This window comes from Lepidochelys olivacea (genome assembly GCF_965140295.1).
Source record: "Lepidochelys olivacea isolate rLepOli2 genome assembly, chromosome: 7".
NCBI lineage: Eukaryota > Metazoa > Chordata > Testudines > Cheloniidae > Lepidochelys > Lepidochelys olivacea.
The window spans coordinates 4964184-4988124 of record NC_140417.1 but is presented as its reverse complement, the minus strand read 5'-3'; the positions used below and the strand labels follow the sequence as shown (position 1 = coordinate 4988124).

Below are 23941 nucleotides of genomic sequence, written 5' to 3'. Positions count from 1 at the left end.
TGCGCCGTCAGTATCAGAAGCTCAGGCCCCATCCCACAGTTTTCTATTAGTATTTAAAGGAACAAACGTGCACGTTTCTGGGCTGCTTTATTCCTCTTACCTCCCCTTTAGCCTTAGAGACTCCTCCTGTCCTTTTTCTTTGACTTGGACTTAGTGAGACTCACCTGGTCCTCCTGTCAGGATGAGTCAACATCTGCATCTCCATATAATGTCCTAAAACCTGATAACCTAACACACAGATAAATCCATCTTGCCCCACTTCCAAAGTGCCTCAACTCTCCACCCTCAACATCGGTCCTGCTCACCCCACTTGCCAGCCATCTATTGACCCTCCCACCACCCCATGAATATCTATCCAATTTGTTCCTCCTCTGAGCTGCCTCACACACACACCCCAGATTTCCAACCTGTCTCACAGATGTGTCCACCCACTTCAGTGGAAGTCTCGTCTGAACAAGAACTACAGGGTTTGGGCCTTGATGGAGAAGCTACTGGTAACAAATAGTGAGCTTTTGTTTCTGATAGTTACTGCATTTGAAATGTGATGTATGGAAGCAGTTCAGAAGGTGGTACTTTGGGAGAGATGAGTAGTGCAGGGACGGGACATTAAATGTTTGAGCATCAGAGCTTTCAAAAATATCTCCCACCATTTAAAAAACATTGGGATTTTTTTTATGGGTGGTCTGTCTTATGTAATGCTCGGGCCATCAAACAACACGATTAGATAGTTTGATTTTGGCCAGGAATAATTTACTTGAGAGGATAGTTTCTGACAATGGAGATTTGAGGTTGAAGGCTGCATTTTAATTGCCTGGCACAAGTGTTGCTTTGATATGTGTTTGTAATGAATAAACCATTGAGTACTCTCTGATACACTCTGCCAGGCTGTGTTGCTGTTTGTATTTCTTCTACAGCCTTAAGAAGGTTTCTTGGCAGAAACATGGTCTTGTTTTCTTTTCCAGGGTGCATTTTATGAACCTCTTTTTATGGTGTCATTATGAACTGTCAGCCCTTGAGTAAGAAGATATTTCTCAAGTCGTCTCCACAGTTCTGTTTTTAGAGCTTTTTCTGGAAGTGAACTCTGACCAGATAGCATATGCCTCGCACAGTTACTGGTGCCCCCTATAAAACAGTCAAAAGCAGAGATGAGTTAGGGGGATGGACAGAAGCATCAGATGTCTTACAACAGTCCTGGAATTAGAGGCTCATTTCTTCGAAGGGGATGGATAGTCCTGGATTTGGATCCTTGGGTAGTAAAATAATAAAACATTGCCAAGCAACCTTTTACTGACAATGTCGATGGCTTTTTAATTCATGAGCTGCTGGCCAGAGGTGTTGGAACTATTTGTGTAGTGGGGATGCTGAGAGCCATTGAACCAAACTGCAAACCCTGTTTAAAATGACAACCACTTCAAGCCAGGGGGTGCCGCACCCCCCTCTGCACCCCAAGCTCCAGCCCCTATGCTGCTGGCACCAGAGGCGGCACCTAGGGGGCTTGCAGGGGCTGTAGTCACCCCAAAATGTGCCTTAGCTACCCCCTGGAGCAGCCGCCACTTGCCAGCCGCCCAGCTTTGAAGGCAGAGGGGAGAGAGTGGTGGCTGCTGGCCAGGCGCCCAGCTCAGTCAGTGGCAGCTGCACCAGCGGCAGAAGCACAGGAGTAAGCCTGGGAAGGAGTCTGGGGGGCCTGAGAGCAGCCCCGGCTCCACCGTGCTGCCCAGGGCAGGTTGAAGGTCCGGGACTCCCCACAGCTGCCTGGACTGACTCACCCTGACTCCTGGGCCTTGCCCCCATGGCCGCTGCTCCCTGGGCTGTTAGAGGGGAGGGAGGGGAGGGGCAGAATTTAGGAGGAGCAGGGGGCGAGGCCTCACGGCAAGTGGGGACACAGCCTCCCCAATTTTCTGTCTAGCCCACCTCAGCTCCCCTCCCCCTCCACAGGGAAGAGGCTGGCGCCGCCCCTGGCTGGCACCCATTTCGGTCACTGAAGTTGTACCGAATGAATCTGGGGGTAGATTCTGGTCTGTTGTCACTAATTTAGGAAACACTTAGGGACAGATTTTCAAAAGAGCTCAGAGCCAGATTGTAAATGTTCAGTACCTGCCGTGGTGTTGGGATAACGTTTCCAAAAGCACCTATCTCCCATTCTCAAACGTGACTTTCGCACGTAGGAGCTGTTGGAAATCAGTGGGATTAGGGTTCTTAAGTCATTTAGGGATGGGTATGTCTACACTGACAAAACAAAAAACCCTCCATGGCAGTGAGTCTCAAAGCCTGGGTCAGCTGACTCAGGGCTAAACGTAGCCGTGCAGGCTTTACTACTCAGGGTGGGGGGGTCTCAGATCCTGGGCTGGAGACTGACCTGGCATGTCTACGCTGCTATTTCTAGCCCTGGAGTGCGAGCCAGAGTCAGTTGACCCGGGTCTGACACTCACTGCCATGGGTTTTTTGTTGTTTTTGCGGTGTAGACATATCCTTATGTGCATTTGAAAGTTTTACCGCAGGTCCCCAGCACCCACACGCTACCATTGTGACAACGGGCTGAACTCCTGAAAATCTAGCCACCCACTGAAATGCCTAGATGGAAGCTGAGCTCTCTTTTGACATTAGGCCTCAAGTGCAGGTTTCGAGGCCTTCTGAAAATCTTGGCCTGAAAGAAAGATTGCCCTTTGAATTACCTGCCTGGCCAGTTTGCTGCAAAGAAATTGCAGGGAAGGTGCTGAGGGGACTAGAATCATTCACTGCTTCATTTCCTGCCAGTGTTTATTCCTCATTTAGTTAATGCCTTAGCAGCAGGCCCTGCCCACTCCTAGCCCAGGTGGGGTAGGGAGTGGAACGGGTATGTGTCCCAGGGGTTTGTGAAGCCTGCAGGGAGCCCACATGGAGTCCCCATGCCCCTTCTGAGCTACGGAGCTCTGCCGGAGCTGCATATGCCCTGGCAGGCAGGTGAGACCCAGGGCTGGCGGATCTGTACAAACCCTTCTCCTGCGATGGATGAGAATGAGGTGGGGGGGAGGCTGTGTGGGCTACTGCTGCCCCGAGGCCTATCCTGCCTGCCCCATGGGAGGGAATACTTGGTTAGCCCAGGCTGCTGCCCATTGCTTGGGTTCAGTGCAGCAACCAGGACTTAGGCCTTAGGATCCTGAGCTTGTAACTGGGATGAAGCTTAGTCGGTCACCTCTAAACTCCCATCCCACGGTAGCAGTGCCCAGGGCCTAGATCCCCATTCGCACTTCAGAACCATAATGAGACAACCAGGGGGTGTTGAAGAAAACAGCTGGGAGATCTGGAGTCAAAGCCTAGGTGACATCGCAAGTGAAATTGACAGCCTCGCCCAAATCACTGACAAATATTTACCGACATATACAAACCCAACCCCCAGCAGGGCACAGCTGGCAATGCCTTGTAGCCAATGCACTGGCCTGGCACTGCGGAGATCAGGATTCAGCTCCTGGCTCTATTGCAGACTCTGGGTGACCTTGGAGAAATCACTTCAGTGCCTCAGTCCCACCTGTGTAAAAAGGGGACAATAATCCTTTTGAACCCTTCTGTGAGGGCGTTGTGAGAATAAATCCTGGTGTGTTTGTGCTACAGGTGCTATGCAGCTAGATAGGAAATTCCCAAGGCATATTGGAGCATTGCAGATCGTGATAAAGGTGAAATGACAGAGCTGCATGTAGGAGAAGATGCTTCTGGTGCACATGCCAGCTGGGCCCATGCAGAGTAGAGCCCTGCAACCTGACACCACTTGACTACTAGCGTTGGGTTCAGGTTGTGCGTGAAAAACAACCCAAGGCTCTCTGAGTCAGATCGTCTGTGATCACCTCCTCCTGCCCATGGGGTCAGCACAGTAGCTGCCTGTCCCGCTCCTGCTGGCTGTCGCCACCTCTCTCAGCTCTGCGTGGGCTGCAGAGCGAGTGTGCTAACCAGTCGCAGCACCTCACACACAGCACAACAAGGCACCGGTGGACAGGAGGAGCAGCACATACAGCCGCCTCCACGACAACCCCACACGCAGAGACCCATCACGGGCCAAGGGAGTGGGAAGTGCCCAACGGGCCAAGCCCCAAGGACAAGTCCGCAGCCCTGACACAGTGTCTCATGCAAGTGTCGGGTTTGGGTCAATTCTGAAAATATCACGAGGCTCTTGGGTTAGGTTCGGGTTGGTTGTGCTCGGCTCTGGTTTGCATCCTAGTTGGACTTTAAAATTAGGCCTGAGCAGACCTCTATGGAGGAGTCTGTCGTTTGAATGAGGGGATAAAAACCAGGGTGCCATTCCTTCGCTTGTGTAAATTTGGTGACGCTCCATTTACTTCAGTGTAGCTATGGCAACACACACCAATTGCGGATGTGGGCCAGGGCGTGTATACTGCTGAGGCATGTATATAGGAGACAAGCTGTATTAACAGATAATGAATGTGAAACTGAGAAATGCATCCAGGAAGCTACAGTTTATCACATAAATTCCAGGCGCTGATTCAGCCAGTTGCTAAAGGTAATGTATCCATCCAAGGGGCTTGGGAGACAGCCAAGATGGTGGATGGTGGTAGTTCTCATGCAAGGCACTTTCCAGCTGCATGTGGAGGCATAACCAGATTGCTCAAGAGACTCTTGACTGTCCATTAAATCTTAACACATTTTTCTTGTTGTTTTAATCCAAGGAGCGCAAATTTCCGAAATTTGTATCCAAAGAAATGGAAAACATGTTTATCGAGGAGTTGAAGTCTTCTGTCAATCTGCTGATGGCAAACTTGGAAAGCATGCCAGTGTCCAAAGGAGGTTCTGAGTTCAAGTTACAGAAGCTAAAACGCAGCCACAACACCTCAATAATTGACCTGGGAGAAGAAAATGAAAACCAGCTTTCAAAGTCAGATGTTGTGCTGTCTTTCTCCTTGGAGGTAAAAGCTACAAACTGTCTCCATTTGAACATATAATGTGCTGAATTAGTGTGATTAAGAATCACACCAATCAATACCTAGCCAGTTTGAGCCATGAGAGTAGATATTAAAATAACAGCTTGAGGGGCAGAGATCAGTAAAAGGATCTCCTAATCCGCAAGAGGGGCTTTGTTCCTAAAAGGGAAGAATTATAAAATGCTTTTACCAAGGTTCATAATGTGCCCTTTCAGATTTCTCCCAGTCTTGTTAGAATAATCTGTGGAGATTATACTAATGTGAAATTCAAGGTAGTTTGTATCAAGTCAGTAGTGTAATTACACTCAAACAGTAGTGTAATTAACTAGCATCTTCACAGTGTCGCAATGTTTTTACCAAGTGTAGAAACCATGAGCTAAATTCATCCACAGGGCAACTCCACTGAAATTGGGTGGAATTAATCCAGGGACTAATCTGGCTGCCTCATTTCTCTATGCTTCCTAAAAACACACTATTTCAGGGAACTGCAAAGTTTCATTCTCTTTGCTTTTTTGCAATAGCAGGATTATGTGGGTTTTTTAAATCAAAAATAGAACTTCTGGGATAGAAATATTCATCAGTGTAATTTCATAGAGACTTTATTACTGGTTCCTAAACTACTAAAACCTTGTACTTTAGGTGTCTTTGCGTTTGATTATTGCTAAGTAGAGATTTCACTTTATTCGTCAGAGAGACAAGGTGGCCAAGGTAATATCTTTTATTGGACCAATTTCTGTTGGTGAGAGAAACAAGCTTTTGAGCATACACAGAGCGGACCTGAAAAAGGTGTAAAATGAGAGGATTTATATTTACCGTTTCCTCCATACTTGTCTATTGTGTTTTCTGCTAAATATCCCCTTTGCCGTGTAAGTTACACCAATTTTCACCATTACCCCAATTTAACGGCATGCAACTTACACGACTGTTTACAATATCACTGAATTCAGCTTTTAAAATATTTAAGGTAATATTGGCTTCACGATATTCATAATATTCAGTTCAGCTGTATTGGAAATTGGGTTGTGTATGAACCCAGGGCTCATGTCTTTGATGTAGACATCAAACATGGCATAACTAGTATGTGTACAGGTACCAAGAAACAGTGAAATGTCACAAAGCACTAGACCTACTTGTAGGAAAATTATGTGACGTTCATAAACAAGCTGTTTGTGACCGTGTTGTTCAACGTGTTTATCCCTACTGAAACCGATTCAGAGGGAATTGTAAGTGGAGCTTTGAAGTTCTAGAGGGTGAGCAATCCATTCCTATGCACAAAACATTTGTGCAGTAGAAGTTTGGCCAAGAAACATTGATTCATCAGAGAATCTGCAGAGATCTCTGTACATATGAGAGAATCTGCAGGCGAATGACAATGCATCAGGGAATACATAGAATGGAATTTGAAATTTTAATTTATCCATGGCATATCTAGTTATAAGAAGAACAGAAACATCCATGTGATTTTTTAATGAAGACACATTGTTAACATGATGATTCATCAACATTAAAAGAAGAAAAAAGAAATTCCTTCTAAAAAGTTTTGGTAAGACAGACATAAGGTTGGAAATTATATATTCTGTGTTGTAAATAAACACATGCATCATCCTACTGGACTTCCTGTGTAATGATGCTCATTGGTGAGTCATCTACAGGGACTGAACCTGGGATCTCTGGACCTAAACACATAAGCTTCTCCTGTTTCAGCTAAGGGATCAGTTCCATTAGCTCGAAGTAGCAGACTGATAAGTCTCTATGTGGCCTTGCCACTGGAAAGGAACAGAGAGCCACATTGTGCTAGTGTGGGTCAGGCAAAGAACTGGGATTGACAGAATTTGCAAAAATATTAGCAGAAGGTGAGTCCAATCTGCAGCGCTCATAGTGGTATGGATTGTTGATGTTTTGTGAGTGGCTTGTTTGGATCTCAGCCCCAACAAGACTTATTTATTGGTCTTACTGTGTTGTGAAGTTGAAGGCATTCAGAACCCCCCAAGAGCAGACCCATATCATATCTATTTGGGCAGTTTCCCTGATGAAAGAGCTTCAGCTGAAAGAGCTAATTCGCTGTTGTGTTGCTCAGTACTTTCCTTACACTTCCTCTCTTCACTCCGTAGGTTGTCATAATGGAAGTGCAGGGTCTAAAATCCTTAGCTCCAAACCGCATCGTTTATTGCACTATGGAAGTAGAAGGCGGAGAGAAACTGCAGACTGACCAAGCAGAAGCTTCGAAACCAACGTAAGTTTCTCTCGCTCTCCTGCATGTTCTTCTCTGCTCCGTTGCTGCACTGTTCTCATGAAAAGTAAATAAATGTGGAGAACTTAGATTCATAAATGTATAGCTATCAAGGCCAGAAGGGATCATTAGAACTTGCATAGGGAAAGCTTCCTTCATTTATTTCCCGATGAGAAACATACAAAGCTTCACCCTACACCCAGTGAACAACAGGTAGCCGCAGTTCTGCAAAGCCCATGAACACAGTCCCGTTGAAGATAATGGAACTTAAATGTGTGCTTAGAGTTAAGTATGTGATTAAGTGCTTTGCTAAATAGGGATGGAGGTTAAGCATGTGCATAAAGTTAAATGTGTGTGTGAGTGTTTATTTGATCTGGGGCTGTTTTGGGTATCCATCATCTCATCCTTCCTGTCGTGTCTGTGGAAGTATTCTAGGAAAGAAAAACAAGAATGATGGAAAAGGAACTCCCTTTTGAATGGCAGCCTTAATGAAGAGAGGAGGGGAACTGAAAAGCATAGGTGTGGGGGCGGGGAGTCTCTAAAATACTTTCAAGAAACATTGGTGGGGAACAGAAGAAAGGGAGCCTGAACAGAAGTTAGTGATGGGTGAGAAGCTGCAGGGACAACAGCTGGGGAGGTGAGAGAGAATGTGTCACATGTGATGGATGTTAGTCATGTCACTTGCTGCACGACTGGAGCGTACTCAGGTGCTGCGGTGATGCGTTATAAAGACCTACATCGACTAGAGAGAGGGAAGAAGATAAAAGAAAAGCGGGAGAGAGGAAAGAGGGTGCATTTTAGCATCCTTTCATTTTCTCTTCACTTTTTACTCCTTTTGTGCCTCCATGTCCCCACTCTACCTCCTCCTCTTCCCTTTCTCTGACACCCCCTGTTCCCAATCTCATCTGTTGGTCTTTTCTTGCCTCTTAAGCAAGGTGGCGGGCGCCAGTTTGGAGAATGATGGAAAGAACGCGCTTTCTAGTCCAGGGCCCCAGAGAGCGATTGGAGAAAACCTGTGTGTGAAAGAGAGAGGCCAGGATTCCAGAGCTTGGCTCGGCTCGGTGCTGTGCTGAGGTCTCGAGCACCTGGTGTGGAGTTGTGTGCCGCTGCAATCTGTTGGCTCGCGAAAGGAAAATTCAGTTTGGTTAAATGGGGCTAGATGTGAACCACCAAAGGGAATGCCCTCTCCCTGCTACCGTCTTCCCACCCTCCTCTTTGCTGTTCTCTGCTCCTCTCCTCTGCAAGACCTAGACCCACCCCACTCTCCCCTTCCACCCAGTGCCCCATGCTTCATTCCATCAAGGGGCTGCTGGGGCTGGTGACAGGGAGGTGACGACTATTATCATGGGAGATAAGTCTTTTCTTACATGCCTCTGAATCTAAATCCTGACCGGCAGCACCCCCTGCTATTCTAGTCCTGAGTGGGAAGATTGGCTAGGTGTGCAAACCTTCTCTGTCGGCTGGGCCCTGAGAGTCTCAAAAGCAGGCAGAACTCGTACCAAAACTGCTGATGAAAATCCCAGTGGCGTGAGGTAAACATTTTGCACAGCTCTGATTGGCAAAGTTTGAGGGACAAAAAGATCCAACAGTGTTTTCCCGAGGATTTTCAGAAGGGGCCAAGACAAAATTCCCTCCGGACTCTCCATACCAGGAAATACCCAGACAGATCCTACAGTGTCAGCTCGAAGCCTCCTCATTTTTTAAATACAACTTTTCTCCTCTGCAAACCATTACTTACGTTGCAAAACAAGACTTCCAGCGCCTGCAACCAAAATCAAATCCGTAAGTGGCTGTGTGAGGACGTAGTGAGCAGGGTCCGCAGGGTACATACATCATCAGCACTGAACAGCTTTCTTGGATTAATCTTGGCCTCACATCAGCAGCTATCAGAGTTTCAGTCTCCCTGCCCAATAGGGAATCCTGAATTCGTTCACCCAGCCTAGCTACCCAGTTACCTATCCGGCACGTTAGTATGCATTTTGGGTGTTTTATAGCACAAATATTCAACAAAGAAGCAGAAAAGATGGTGTGTTATGTGCCATTTCACACGGGCCAGTTTCACTCTGGGGTGGGCTGTTAGACTGTAAACACTACTGCCGTCAGGGTAGTGGAAGCCACCAGAGAGCCGCAGGTATTTAAGCAGGCTACCGTGTCACACATGCAAAGGACAGCTCAGGCTACCTCACTGGAGTCCGGTGTTCAGCACCGACTGACGCTAGCTGCACATGCTGGCAACGCGTGGTATAAAAGCTGCTTCAGCTTTTGGGATAACTTGAGTCACTGACCCGTGGTTCTGTCACTCATGAGTAATGTGACCGTCCCAAACTCATGCTGATGAAATCTTTCTACTAGACCATTGTGTGTATGTGTCTGTATATTGGTTCTTCGACATATGTCTGTGCAGAGTTTTCAAAATGGGTTCCTAAGGCATTTAAATAAGAAGCCAGCTCCCATTGGAACTTCTGGCTGCTTGGCATTTTTGAAAATCGGGCCACTCACTCAGGTCCCTGAACTGGGATTGAGGAGTCAAACTTGAGGCTCCCATTTTTGAAAGGCTTGGAGCTAGAGCAGCATCTTTCTTTGGAGAGAAAGAGATCCTCATCTTGCATGTGAGGCTCTTCCCGTCTGTGAGCACTAACCACTAATACTCTTGCTCTCAGATGAGTGTACAGGTAAGCACATTTTTCACTCTGTGTCCGTTATCCAGAAGTGCCTTGCCTTTAGCATTGTATGTACTGTAGCAAAGTGATACAAAGCAGCTGCGATTGCCTTAGCTGAATCCACCTACATATGCACTTTTATTACCCATGACTACCATTGTTTCCAGCATGTTCACTGCATACCAAAAGCTCTTATATGTTTTTCTCCTCTTCACTGGATGCCATTTGTAGACAGAGATTTAAAAAAAAAAGATCCCTCAGCTGAAGCCCAGTTGCCATTAGCCTAGTGATCAATATGATGTCCATCAAGTTTTTATGGTAGCTGTACTCCTACTGCAATCTGATTTCCTCTACTGCTAACTAAAACCTTGTCCCAGCCTGTGTTTTCCGTTTCCTTGTCTCCGGTTGCTTCCATCCCTCTGGCAGTTAGGAGCAGCGTTCCCTCTAATTTTTTATATCCACGTGCAGAATAAATTTTATGTGCACCAATATGGAGGTGATATGTGGCAGTGTTGGGGCTGAGGGGTTCGGAGTGTGGGAGGGGGCTCAGGGCTGGTGCAGAGGGTTGGGGTGAGGGTTCCTGCTGGTGGTGCGGGCTCCAGCATGGGGCCAGGGATGAGGGGTTCAGGGTGTGGGAGGGGGCTCAAGAGCTGGGGCAAAGAGTTGCGGTGCGGGGGGGGTGAGGGCTCCAGCTGGGGGAGCAGACTCTAGGGTGGGGCGTTTGAGAGCAGGCTGCCCCAGGGCTGGAGCCAGAGGACTCTCCACAGCCCTCTCCCCGCCGTCAGCAGCTCCGGGGAAGTAGCCCCCCTTCTCCCCACCGGCAGCAGGAGCTCCAGGGCTCGAGGAGAGGCCCACGGCAGCCCTGCACACCCCAACTTGCTCCCCTCCCCTCCTCAGTCCCAGCCCACTCCCTACCTCCCTCCTCTCCAGGCCCCCGTGGCTGCCTGCCTGCGCATCCCTTTATAGCCTGCTGTGTGGCCACACAGCTTAGAGGGAACTTACGCAGTGGGGTACTCCTAACCTATGTCCCACATTTTCTGTATTGGTTCCTTGCAAGTGATGGTTAGAAAACCCAGTGACCCTTCTGTAACCCTTCATACAATTCCTTAGTTTGCTGAGAGGATATCCTAGACCTCTTTTAATCCCTGCTTTTTCAGATGTAATGGTGACTGTCAGGTCTTCCCTGTTAATGATGTAGCATCTGTATTAATGTCGAAGGAGAAAATGATTTTGTGACTTTTGCTTGCTAATTTTTGGGATTAGTCATTTTGAAGCCATATCCATTTGGATGAAAGACAGTTTTCTCCTTTGATTCACTAGAGAATCTTGGCACTTTTTAAATGAAATTCAAACTGAACAGCTTTACTGGGTAAAGGTCAGAACCTGAGTCATGCTAGGAGGCCAACTTTTCCTCTGATTTCCAAATCATCAGATTTTCTTTCTCCAGAGAGCATCACAAATCCCAGTGGAGGGATGAGGAAGATGAACTAGATGACCTCATAAGTCAGTTCCGTCTCATATTTCTATGGCTTTAAGATGAGTTCCAAGCACACCATTTTCTGTAGATGATCGTGCCACAATGATAGTTACAAAGGCTAAAGAAAACAAAGCTGAAAATCATTGCTTGAACTAGAACTGAAAAAAGAACAGGAGTACTTGTGGCGCCTTAGAGACTAACAAATTTATTAGAGCATAACCTTTCGTGGGCTACAGCCCACTTCATCGGATGCATAGAATGAAACATATAGTAAGATATATATATATATATACACACTCTTCTGGCTCTGTCAATGAAGTGAAAAAACAGATTGACAGAGCCAGAAGAGTACACAGAAGTCACCTACTACAGGAAAAGAAAATAACAGAATGCCACTAGCTGTCACCTTCAGCCACCAACTAAAACCTCTCCAGCGCATCATCAAAGATTTACAGCCTATCCTGAAAAATGATCCCTCACTCTCACAGATCTTGGGAGACAGAGCAGTCCTCACTTACAGACAGCCCCCCAACCTGAAGCAAATACTCTCCAGCAACCACACAACAAAAACACTAACCCAGGAACCTATCCTTGCAACAAAGCCCGGTGCCAACTCTGTCCACATATTTATTCAAGTGACACCGTCATAGGACCTAATCAGATTAGCCACGCCATCAGGGGCTCATTCACCTGCACATCTACCAATGTGATATATGCCATCATGTGCCAGCAATGCCCCCTGCCATGTACATTGGCCAAACTGGACAGTCTCTACGCAAAAGAATAAATGGACACAAATCTGACATCAAGAATCATAACATTAAAAAACCGGTAGGAGAACTCTTCATCCTCTCTGGCCACTCAGTAACAGATTTAAGGGTGGCAATTTTGCAACAGAAAAGCTTCAAAAACAGACTCCAATGAGAAACTGCTGAACTTGAGTTAATATGCAAACTAGATACCATTGACTTGGGTTTGAATAGAGACTGGGAGTAGCTGGGTCATTACACATATTGAATCTATTTCCCTAAGTTAAGTATCCTCACACCTTCTTGTCAACTGTCTAGATGGGCCATCTTGATTATCACTACAAAAGTTTTTTTCTCCTGCTGATAATAGCTCATCTGAACTAATTAGCCTCTCACAGTTTGTATGGTAACTTCCAACTTATCTGTATGTATATATATTTTTTATATATATATATCTTACTATATGTTCCATTCTGTGCATCCGATGAAGTGGGCTGTAGCCCATGAAAGCTTATGCTCTAATAAATTTGTTAGTCTCTAAGGTACCACAAGTACTCCTGTTCTTTTTGCGGATACAGACTATCATGGCTGCTACTCTGAAACCTGTCATCATAGAAGCTGAAAGTTTCAAATCACACTCTGCATCTGTACACAAATAATATAGCAAACACACCTTTCCAGACTGATTTTCCAAGACTTTTAAGGAGGTAACAACAAAAATAGGCATTTTCTTCTGACTTTTTTTGAGCTAATTTGGGTTGCCCAAATATGATGCAAGTTCAGATGTTAAAACCTTGTATATGATGTAAGAATTATAAGGGTTTTGTAATGTGAAGCTTTCAGCAAGTTTCTTATCTGAGCAAAAAAGCATCGTCCTAGAGGTTTAGATCACAGTCCTGCAAACTCCTTCATATGTATCCCCTCTGAAGTCAATGCATGAAATCCTGGTCCATCTGAAGTCAATGGCAAAACTCCCACTGGCTTCAATGCAGAGAGGATTTCACCAATGTGACAAAATAAAAATCATTCTCCTTCGAGAGATGTACCTGTGGGTGTTCCACTCCAGGTGTTGGTATGCTCCTGTGCTTTCGCTCAGAGATTTTTTCAGCAGTACCCACACAGGCCGTGCAGGCACACTGCCTGCCTCGCACGCCAACCATGCCTCAATAGTGCGTGTGCATGGCCGGGCTCCTCAGTTCCTTCTCTTCCGTCCCCGGCCTGAGACAGAGCTGAGCTTAGACTGGCTCAAAATTTTTTCGTTTTGGCTAGTTTAGTTAGTTTCTACACAGTTTTACCCAGTAATTAGATAAATTTGAACTCTCCTTTCCCCGTTCTCTCCAACAATAACAAAAGTGTTTTCCCTTCCCGTTTTTCCTGTCCGTTAGTTAGACAGTTCATACTATGCCTGGCTCACCAGGTTTTAAGAGATGCATTACATGCAGAGATGCCATTCCTATCTCGGACGGCCACTCTCAATGTGCTCACTGTTTGGGGGAGTTCACTGTTAAAGGCTAGGGCATGAAAGGACAGAGACCTGAGGCTCAATTAATCTCAATGGAGAAGTGCCTCAGACCTCCCTCCAACCCAGGTGCGGAGTCCTCCTCAAGACAAAGTCCACCTAGGTCAGCAAATAATTAAAAAACAAAAAAGATGGCCACTTTCTTCACCTCACAGAGACCAACCACTTTCCAAATGGTCTCCGAGCAGGTCTGTCTCGTTGGTGCCGACTGCTCCGCGGCTCAGTAAATACGACGTTCCGGGCACCTCCAGCACCATCCGTATCCCAGTTGCTGCCGATGCGCACTGCTTCGGTGCCAAGGCTTCAGGCTTAAAGTTGCCTGCCTCTTCTCATATTCCAAGGACCTTCCACCCTGGTATGGACACCATGGGTGGGATCACTGGAAAGTGGCATTGCTGGATCTTGTGGAGACACCATAGTGACCAACTCAGCCCCAGAAGAGGTGACATCAGATCTCCTCCTGAGCCTATGTACATTTCTGCGACTGAAGGACAAGAACAACCTGCACACGGAAAAGGGAGCACCTGACACCTCTCTGACCAATAACTCATCCCATCATCTGAGGTGACCAGATGTCCCGATTTTTATAGGCACAGTCTCGATATTTGGGGCTTTTTTAAATATGGGTTCCTATTACCTCCCACCCCCGTCCCGATTTTTCACATTTGCTATCTGGTCACCATACCCTCACCAGATGAGACTATTACCCCCCCACCTCCAACAACAACTGTTGATTTTACTCATTTTCACAACTTCTTCAAAAGAGTGGTGGACGCACTCAGGATTACTCTGGAAGAGGTGTTGAAAAATCAGCATGAGCCGACCGACATATTACAACCTTCCAGCGCATCCAAGATGGCCTTCCCTATTCACGCAGCCATTATGGACCCTGCCAAGAATATCTGGCAAACACTAGCCACTATAACACCTGTTTGCAGACACGCAGACCGGAAATACTGTGTCCCATCCAAGGGCTCAGAGTTCCTTTTCATACACCCAGCACCACATTCACTGATAGATGAAGCAGCCAACCAAAGGAACAAACAGCAGCATTCCCAGTCCACCCCCTTTGGGAAGGACAGTAAAAGACTAGACATACTTAGCCGAAAAGTTTATGCATCATCTACACTGCAATTCAGGGTGGCTAATTACGCGACCCTACTGGCCAAATATGACCACAGAAATTATGGGAAACTCATAGACTTTATTAATGATATCCCAGAGACAAGAGAGAACAATTCAAAGCGGTAGTCTCTGAGGGACAAATTATTTCTAGCACAGCACTACAGGCTGCCCTCAATGCGGCTGACATGGCTGCCAGGTCCACCGCGACAGCCGTCATGCATCAGGCTTCATGGTTTACATTATCTTCTTTCCCACGCAAGATTCAAAATACCATGGAAGATCTCCACTTCTGTGGAGAGAAGTAATTCGCTACAAAGACCAACAAAGTGTTGCACACCATGAAGGACTCCAGAGCAACTCTCAGATCCCTAGGCCCACACACCATCGACTAGAAGGAGACAATATAGGTATCAGCCTTATCAACGCCCATGATATCTGGCCTACACTCAATGATACCGCAAGCCATATGATCAACAATGCCAGAGACGTAGGCACCAGCGAAGCCGTCGGCACCGTCTCAACCCCCTCCACCTAACGAGCAGATTTGAAGCCTTGGTCAAGGGTACAGAAGACCTCTCACCCACTCCAGCACTCATACTACCTACCCAGTTTTTGGGACACAGTTTGCTCCCTTTCTGCCACAATTGGCAGGCCATCGCTACGGACAAATGGGCACTAGAGGTCGTCAGAATTTTTTCAGTCACCTTGAGTGGAGCACCCACAGGGACATCTCTTGAAGGAGAAGAGGAGGTTCCTCATCTGGGCAGTAACTGACGTTCTTCAAGAGGAGTGTCCCTGTGGGTGCTCCACTACCCACCCTCTCTGTTGGAGAGAAGGAACTGAGGCGCCCAGTCGTGCATGTGCACTATTGAGGCACAGCTGGCGCGTGAGGCCTGTGCGGGCACTGCTGTAAAAATCTCAGAGCGAAAACGCAGGAGCGCACCGACACCGGAGTGGAACACCCACAGGGACACATCTCCTACCTCAGTTACTGCACAGATGAGGAACCTCCTCTTCATGTGAGTAAAAATTCTCAAGGTAAGGGCCTGCTATCCATTACACATGAAGCAAAATGTTCACCTTTGCTGCTGATTCACAAGAGAAGTTTGCCATAGACATTATTTTATCTTGTGGTTTTGTTTGCCAGCTTGCTCTAGCTAGAAAATGTGCTTTCTTCAAAGAAGGCAAAGATGATGCAGCATCCATCATTTTAATTTAAGATTTCATTAATGTTTTAATTGTTTTATGTTCTTATGTTTTGAGTTGCTGTTGACCTTGAAAGTGTGTGTGTGTGTATATAAATTTATATATATATGTGTATGTGTGTGTGTATATGTATATATAAAAAAAATAAAAAATTAACTATTACATCTTTAAGAAAAAACAAAATGGAGGTTGCATGGGATTTGTACTTTTCATCAAGGACCGAAATACAGATGCCATTGATTATCAGCATTCCAACCTGAATGAACTAGAATCTTATTTCCACAGGGCATGTTTCTGTTACCGTATTAAAAGTAACTGGCAGCAGACTTCTGAATCCGCACAGATACAAGTGTGGGATCAGGGTTGTATTCCATAAGCGTTAATTTCCATTCTGAAGACATAAAAGATGCTGCTACTCTTCCAGCTTTGCCTGGTTCTGTGCCAGGAAAATATGAATATTCAGTAATCTGTATCAAAACAATACAGTTGAAAGTCTCCTTCTAGTTGATGGTATGTGGATGCCTACAGTTGAAAGTAAGGAAATATTCTCAGAGAGTGCCCACCAACCAGGCTTACTTTCCAGAAATAGTTTTAAATCCATCTCAGAGGGGGAAAATAGCAGAGAGAAAGAAGAAAATTTTTCTTGGAATTTTCTTGGAAGAAAATTTCCATAAGAATCTGCAGTACCTACAATTTTAGGTATTTTTGCTGCTTCAGTGGAGTTAGTCAAGATCCATTTATAGGAGACTGTTTGTACCCATTTTGAAAAGTGCACTTGTATAGTACTGGTCTGCACATACTGTGTTAGCTTAGGCAGCCCTTACTTGAACGAGGAGTCCTTTCTCATGCAAGTATTTTCACTGACCTCAAAAGGAGGTTCTCCTGGGAGCGTTACTTGTAAAACTAAGGGTTGCAGGATTGGGCTCTTTACTTGGATTATTTTACACCATAATGAAATGCAGCGTCTGGGCATAGAGCCATCCACCCTTAGGAAACTCCAGCTAGTACAAAATGCTGCAGTGCTTCTCCTCAGCAACACGAGCTCCGCAAGCTCATTGCACCCATCCTCTGCTCTTTACACTGGCTTCCCATAGCATCTCAAATCAAGTTCAGGGTCTTGGTCCTTCTCTTCAAGGTGCTCCCTGACCTGGCCCCAGGATAGCCAGAAGAGCCTACAGCTCCAGGATGGGTACTGTGGTCAACAGCTCCTGCTCCAAGACTGTGGAATGAACTCCCAAAGGAACTAAGGACCATCGCAAACCCCGCCACCTTTCACTCCACGTGCCAGGGGCATTTCTTTGACTTGCCTTCTGTAGCATATACCCAGAGCAGCCTGGACATTTTAAAAAAACAAAACAAAAACCACCCTATGAACGTAAAACACTCCACTGCATCTTCTCCTGGAGAGGGGATGAGAGAGAGAATGAACCTCAAGTGACTGATGTTAGTCCTTTTCCTCAAAGCACTACTGGAAGGCATTCAGCTACTACGGCGATGAGGATGGTGTAAGAACCTATATTGAATAGAATAGTCCCCAGTGCATTTTAAAAGGATACCACGCTATGGAAACAGATGCAATTTCTGGTATTCATCAATAATCCAGATATGCCAGGTTTCATCTGTTTACGGAATTAGAGCCCAATCCTCAAAGGGGTCAAATGCCTTTTTTTGAGGTTCTGAGCTTCCTGAGCTCTCCTTGAGGTCATGGGGCGCTGGAGTTGCTTTTGTACTTTTTACTGTATGGAAAACATTCTAAAAAACGCAACCGTTCTGCAAGGGACTAGAACAGAGAAGAAACATGTAACTAGCCTCCCGAAGAAATATTCTCTTCTTAACCTCCATACGTGGACAACCGCTTTCTGTATGCTTTGATACCAGACTGTGTACGTCATTTTCCCCCTACAAACACCAGGAATTTCAGTCCTTAACTGCAAGAAAGGGCCATCTGTAAAACCTGAACCAGTAAGTTTTAACTTCTTAAGCAGTCAGCCTTTTTATATGCATGGTATTTCGTTCTGCTTTAAGGATGTGTAAAACCACAGCAAAGTCTCTCTTACAAACTACAGTGTAAAGTGCAGGTAGATGGAAACCATGCCCTCCTATACAAGAGTCTCTCTGGGTTTAGTAACATACATCCCAAAACACATTGCTCAGAAGCAAAATTGTCTACCAAGAATTAAGTGCAATGTAAATTCCTTGTGCTCATGAGAAAACTGCTTATCTGCTCTGAAAATGAAGGCCACTGTCTCAAATTTAAATTATAAATAACATCTAGCTCCAAGCTGACTGAAATCCAATTTACCCATGATCTTGCAGGCTGTGCAGGGCCACAGAAGACTACGTTTCTCAAGTAGCTGTTAGAGAGACAAGATGAGTGAGGTAATACCTTTTACTGGACCAGGGGAGAGAGACAAGGTTTCAAGCTATACAGAGCTCTTCTTCAGGTAGTTGTTGTCATTCCGAGAAAAATTATATTTGAACCAGCAGGATTAATTTGAAAACTTGAACTTTTATTCGGGTGACCAGGGGCAGGAGATGAGGAGAGGGATTGGAGGGAGAAGGCACAGGGGGATATGATAATGTAAAATGTTTGGGTTTAGTTAACAATGCCTTTGGGAGTTGCTGTCTGTTATATGTGGGCACACCCTTCTAATGCCTACGTTCATTGTCTTGACAATCTATGTGATCTTATAGTGAAGTGGGGGGTGTTGGTTATTTGGCTTACACTACTGTCTATGGGTTCTTATCAGTGCTCCTTGTTCGGAGCACCCCACACACACACACACACACCCCCACACAGCAATCCCTGATCCAAAGAGTTTACAGAGAGGGATTTTCCAAAGCCCTCACGTAACTCTGCTCACATTGGACTCAAAAGGAGATCTACCCTTGCAACAGTCCTGTTTGGTGACGTAAGTAGCAATGTTGAAGGGTAAAATTTTCAAAAGCATATAAGTCACTTAGGAGCCAAAGTCCCATTGAAAGTGAGTTGGGACTTTGGCTCCTAAGTCACTTAGGGTATAGTTGCACAGCAAAGAAAAACCTGTGGCTGGCCAATGCCAGCTGGTTTGGGCTTGGGCTGTTTCATTGCTGTGTAGACTTCCGAGCTCTGGGACCCTCCCACCTTGCAGGGTCCTAGAGCCTGGGCACCGGCCCAAGCCCAGGATGAAACACAGCAATAAAATAGCCCCGTGGCCTGATCCAGCTAGCACGGCCCAGCGGCGGGTGTCTAGTTGCTGTGTAGACATATCTTTAGGTCTGTACTGTGCTCAGAACTGTGATTGCTGCTTGGTATGCATACCATGCTAGCTCTAGCTAGCAGAGCTAAAAGTAGCAATGAAGATGCGGTCCAAGCCCACTGGAGACCCCGCTATTTATTGCCAAGTCCTCTGGGGACTATCCCAAATCTACTGGGATTTTGACTGGTGTTTGCATGGAGACTCTACTTTGCACTGCTACCCAGCACTGTAGTAGCTGAACTCCTTATGTGTAAAATCAATAGCAAAGTCCTGAGCAGACTTGACAAAGTCTCTGGTACAGCTCTCTTCTTGGGTCAAAAGTCTGCTTGGCGTAGGGTGATGGTTTTCTTTTTAGTTTTGTTTTTATGTGTGGGGTTGCAGTCTGGGAATAGCTGGGTAAAAATTCCCTATCCTACAACCTGCCTAATAGCTCCACATCTGAGGAGACTACTTTGGGGAATAACTTTTCACTTGATCTGGCCTGTGGTTAAATGTAACCCACCCTTTGGTAGCACAGTGGGAAATTCATGTTTGGGATTAGTTTGCTAGAAAAGCCCCCATGGCCTGATGTGGGAGATGGACAGGTCTCACGTAATGCATTCTGTGTAAAACAATCCTATTTGGACTATGGGAAAATCCCCTGTAGCTGGTAACATACTTCAGCACCCCCAAATAGTTAAATTCCACATCTTATGAGGTCTTTAATTTTCAGAGTTGAGCCCAAGGCTAAATTCTGTGCCTGGCTTCACTTGTAATTGAATAATCATGTCTGCAGGTATAACTTATAATCCACTCAAAAGAGTAATTGTCTGAGAATGTATATGCCTAGAGTCCTCTCTGCACCTTTCAAATAGTGAATTAAATCCCTCTAAAATCCAAGAGGCCCCTGGCTATCTTAAGAGCCTCATGGGCTTGCTTACCACAGAGGTCTGGAGTGGAGAGAATGAAATTTGAAGTTTGATGGGCCTTATTCTCCTCTTGCTTACCCCAGCATGAATCAGGAGTCACTCCATTTTACTCAGCAGAGCCACTCAGATATGAAACTGGAGTGACTGAGAGGAGAATCAGGCCACGCTGAATGTGGGTTTAAACCATGTTACCCCTTTTTGACCCAAGTGGTGAGCCGGTTTTCAGGGTCTATTGGGTTATTTCCATTAGGAGAACAAATTATGTTGGAGTGAGGTATTTCTCTGCGCAATCCTTTTAATTTCAAAGAATGTACAAAGTCCTGTGTCCCTGAACACTAGGAATCAGATAAGACACACACACACACACACACACACACACAATTTGTTACAGGTCAAACTACCAGGCCATCTCTGCTCCTTCTTTTTGGGTAGGTCTACACTGCAATTAAACATCTGTGGCTGGCCTGTGTCAGCGGGTTCAAGCTTGTGGTGCTTGGGCTGCCGGTCTGTACAGTGGCAGTGTAGACATTTGGGCTGGAGCTGTGAGAACCCCTCCCCACACCTCAGGGTCCCAGAGCCTGGTGTCCAGCCCAAGCCTGAAGTCTACACCGCAGTTGTACAGCCCCCCAGCCTCGGTCAGTTGGCATGGGCCAAGTGTGGGTGTTTAGGCATACCTTTGTGTCCTGTGAACCCTTTATCAGCTGTAGCAGCCTTTCCTTGTCACTCTTTACAGACTACATTGTTTATCGCTTTTGAAATATTTCAACCACTTTCCACCCATTCCTCTTTCCCTCCCTAGTTTTATGGGCCACGCTGATTCCGTTCCAGGAGAAAGGGGAGCACTTCTTAGCCTTCCTTACCTTTCTGCTCCTTCCTCTATTAGCTTGCAAGGGGCTCAGCTGCCTAGGGTGCTTATCTCTTATTTCACCAAGTACCTTTCATTTTGCTCACTGCACCAAGTTTCCTCTCTAAGCTTATCACCTGCCTAGGGTCTTGGTTTTCAGACTCATATGCAGCAGCTTACAGAGTCCACTGTCTGACCTTGAGCATTTATAAGACTCCACATCTTCTTTCTTTAACTCCATTCCTTGAAAATCACCTGTTGGGTAATGGAGTTTGTCAGCAAAGTTGAATTTCCCAACTCTCAGGGAATTTCCCATAGGGGTTGCTCTTCTCTATAGCAATAGAAAATCTGTTTTTGTCATGAGTTCAGGAAGTTGAGTCCCCCACCCCAGCTCCTGAATTTTAAAAGGACCTAATGTAACTTTGCTTCGCTGTGAACGGATGATTAAAATGTTCCATAGCGGTCAATACTCTCCGACTATGGTCAGAGGAGGGTGATGCTGCGGATGTCAGGTAATAATGCAATATGAATTAGGTCCTTTTGTGATAACATAAATAAATTCTCCACCCAGTGCAGGACTAATACACTAAACTCCAGGGAGCAGTACCAATGTAATTCAGAGGAGAATTTGGCCAGTTACATGAGTTTGTTTTCACTGCAACAGTTAACTAGAGTTACTCCACTCAAGCTAGCCCAGCTCAAGTGAGAGCAGCACTCAAGGGACACAGAGGTTTTGTCTGCTGCAATAAAAGACCTGGAGCTGGCCCAGGTCAGCTGACTAAGCTCATGGGACTATACAATTGCAGTATAGATGTTCAGGCTCCCAGTTGGGGTCTGGCGTCTGAGTCCCTGTGAGGGGAGAGGGTCTCAGAGCCTGAGCTCCCGCCCAAGCCTGAATGTTTACACTGCAGTGTTATAGCCCTGCAGCCTGATCGCCCTGAGCCTGGGTCAGCTGATCAGGGCTGTAAGACTCGGTGCCACTGGGGTTTTTATCACAGTGTGGACATACCCCAAGTGATTGGATTAGCAGCTGATGATTTCTTGTAATTCAAGATAAGCTCCAGTTTCTTGAACTTCAAACCCCACCACCACCATCAGCTCCCAAAGGGCCAGCTAGCTACATGACTTGAGCTAGAGATTTTTGTGCGTGGACAGGAGTCAGGTTAGGGGCAAAACTCAAGTTATACCTTGAGCTAACAATGCAGGGAAGACAAACCCAAGAACTTCGTAATTCTGTTTGTCCTGATGTTACCAAGGGCACTATTTTGGTTCCTGCTTATGGTACTTTGAGTGAATCACAGAGACCAAATTCCACTGTCCACACAGTGCAGCTGATTTTATATCTTCGTAACCTAGTCCCAGGTGACTGCTTGGGCCTGTTAAGATCTAATGTTCAAAGCTACCAGAGGAAGCCTTTGCATTTAACAACACCAACAAGTCATATTGGTTCTATAAAACCCAGGAACTGTGACACATATCCTTGAGTGCCACCTACTGATACCTTATCTATTAGGTAACAATTCTGTAAAGATTCTGTAGCAGTTCTGTCACAGGATGTGCCCCCATATGCTGCAACTGTTCAAGCAACCAGTTCTGCTAAGCGAGGTGCTTTGGATACCCAGCTGTTCTCCCTGGTTCTAACAATAACATGGCAAGGGCAGAGAAAAGGGCTCAAACTGAGCGGGGGCAGGGAGTAGCCAGAGCGCCTTTTGCCAGCATGCCCTCTCACCAAACCTGAAGGCTTTTAATAAATCCTGTTTTCAATCCTTTGTTTTTGTTGTGCAAGGTACAACATAAGTATTCTTCACTATTTCCCTACCAAAGCCCGTCAGAAGGGTGTGGTTGTGTATTTAAATAATAATTTAAATTTATATTTGCTTTCATAGAGAAGCCCTAAGCAGAATTCACAACTTTGGATAAAACCAAATCAGTAGAAAAATAAAAACTGAGGCTTGCTTCCCCCCTTTCTACAGTTTACTTAAATGTTAATTTAAAATGAATTGCCTTAAATGCGCAAAATAATTGGATTACCATTCCAGTTGCATAGTTTCATTTAAGAGCTTTACAGACGTTTGCAGTTCTGTTTCATTCGGCGTCATGAGGAGCCTTCTGAAAAGGTGAAGATTGACAGTGGGAGAGGTTTATTTTCACCTAGAATTGGGTGACTGGTCTGATTAAAAATGACGAGGAAATCACAGTACTCTTGAAAGAAAGAAAAAAAAAAAAAAGGTTTCCAAATCTGGCAAAATGATATTCAGTCCACCTCAAAGAGAGACAGATCCAATCACCTGCAAAGCAAGGTCAAAGGCAACTGTGCTTAATTCAAGATAAATGGTGGGAGAATGTAGCCGAAGACACTCGGTGGTATGCGGAAACAAATGAAACAAAGAAGGTCTTTGATTCTTTGAAGCTAGTCTATGGACCTTCAAAGGTGGGCACAGGTTAGCTCATGATGGCTGATGGCAGGACAGTCATCAAAGATAAACGTGGCATGGAACAGAGATGGGTTGAACATTTCAGCCACCTACTGAACAGACAATCTTCAATTGAAGCAAGTGCTACTAATCAGATACCTCAAAAGCCAGTTCAGTATCACCTTGACTCACCACCCTCACGTGAAGAAATAGAAAAGACAACCAGTTTGATGAGCTCAGGAAAGTCCTTGGGCAGAGATAGAATACCGGCAGAAATATATAAATCTTCAGGTCCAAAGATGGTAACAGCACTCCAGAGGATCCTTAGTGACATCCGGGACAACGAAGAAATGCCACAAGACTTCAAAGATGCCACAATTATTCCTTTATTTAAAAATAAAGGCAGCAAAATGATCAGTGAGCAGCTTACTAAGCTCAAGGTCAGGGAGACTTTTCCTCGTCTTCTAAGAGCAGTGCTGACCAGCACTGTACTCCTTCCAGGACGCAGAATGGAGCAGGTCCATGTAATTGCTCCCCAGTACTAGGGCCGGCTCCAGCGTTTTTGCCTCCCCAAGCGGCAAAAAAAAAAAAAAAAAAAAAAACCTTGCCACCAAACACAGAGACGGAGTGATGGTGCGGCCGCTGAATTGCCGCCAGTGACCG

General features: G+C 45.7%; 1 protein-coding gene across 8 annotated transcripts in view; it reads left to right on the top strand.

Annotated features, from left to right (window-relative positions):
* CADPS (calcium dependent secretion activator) overlaps nucleotides 1–23941 on the top strand; it is a 382629-nt gene that overhangs the window by 167249 nt on the left and 191439 nt on the right. For all 8 annotated transcript variants that reach the window (XM_084635494.1, XM_084635496.1, XM_084635495.1 and 5 more), the window contains exons 5-6: nucleotides 4656–4892; nucleotides 7019–7140. In XM_084635494.1, coding sequence (XP_084491620.1) covers nucleotides 4656–4892; nucleotides 7019–7140 — 359 coding nt within the window. The remainder of the gene's footprint in view (nucleotides 1–4655; nucleotides 4893–7018; nucleotides 7141–23941) is intronic.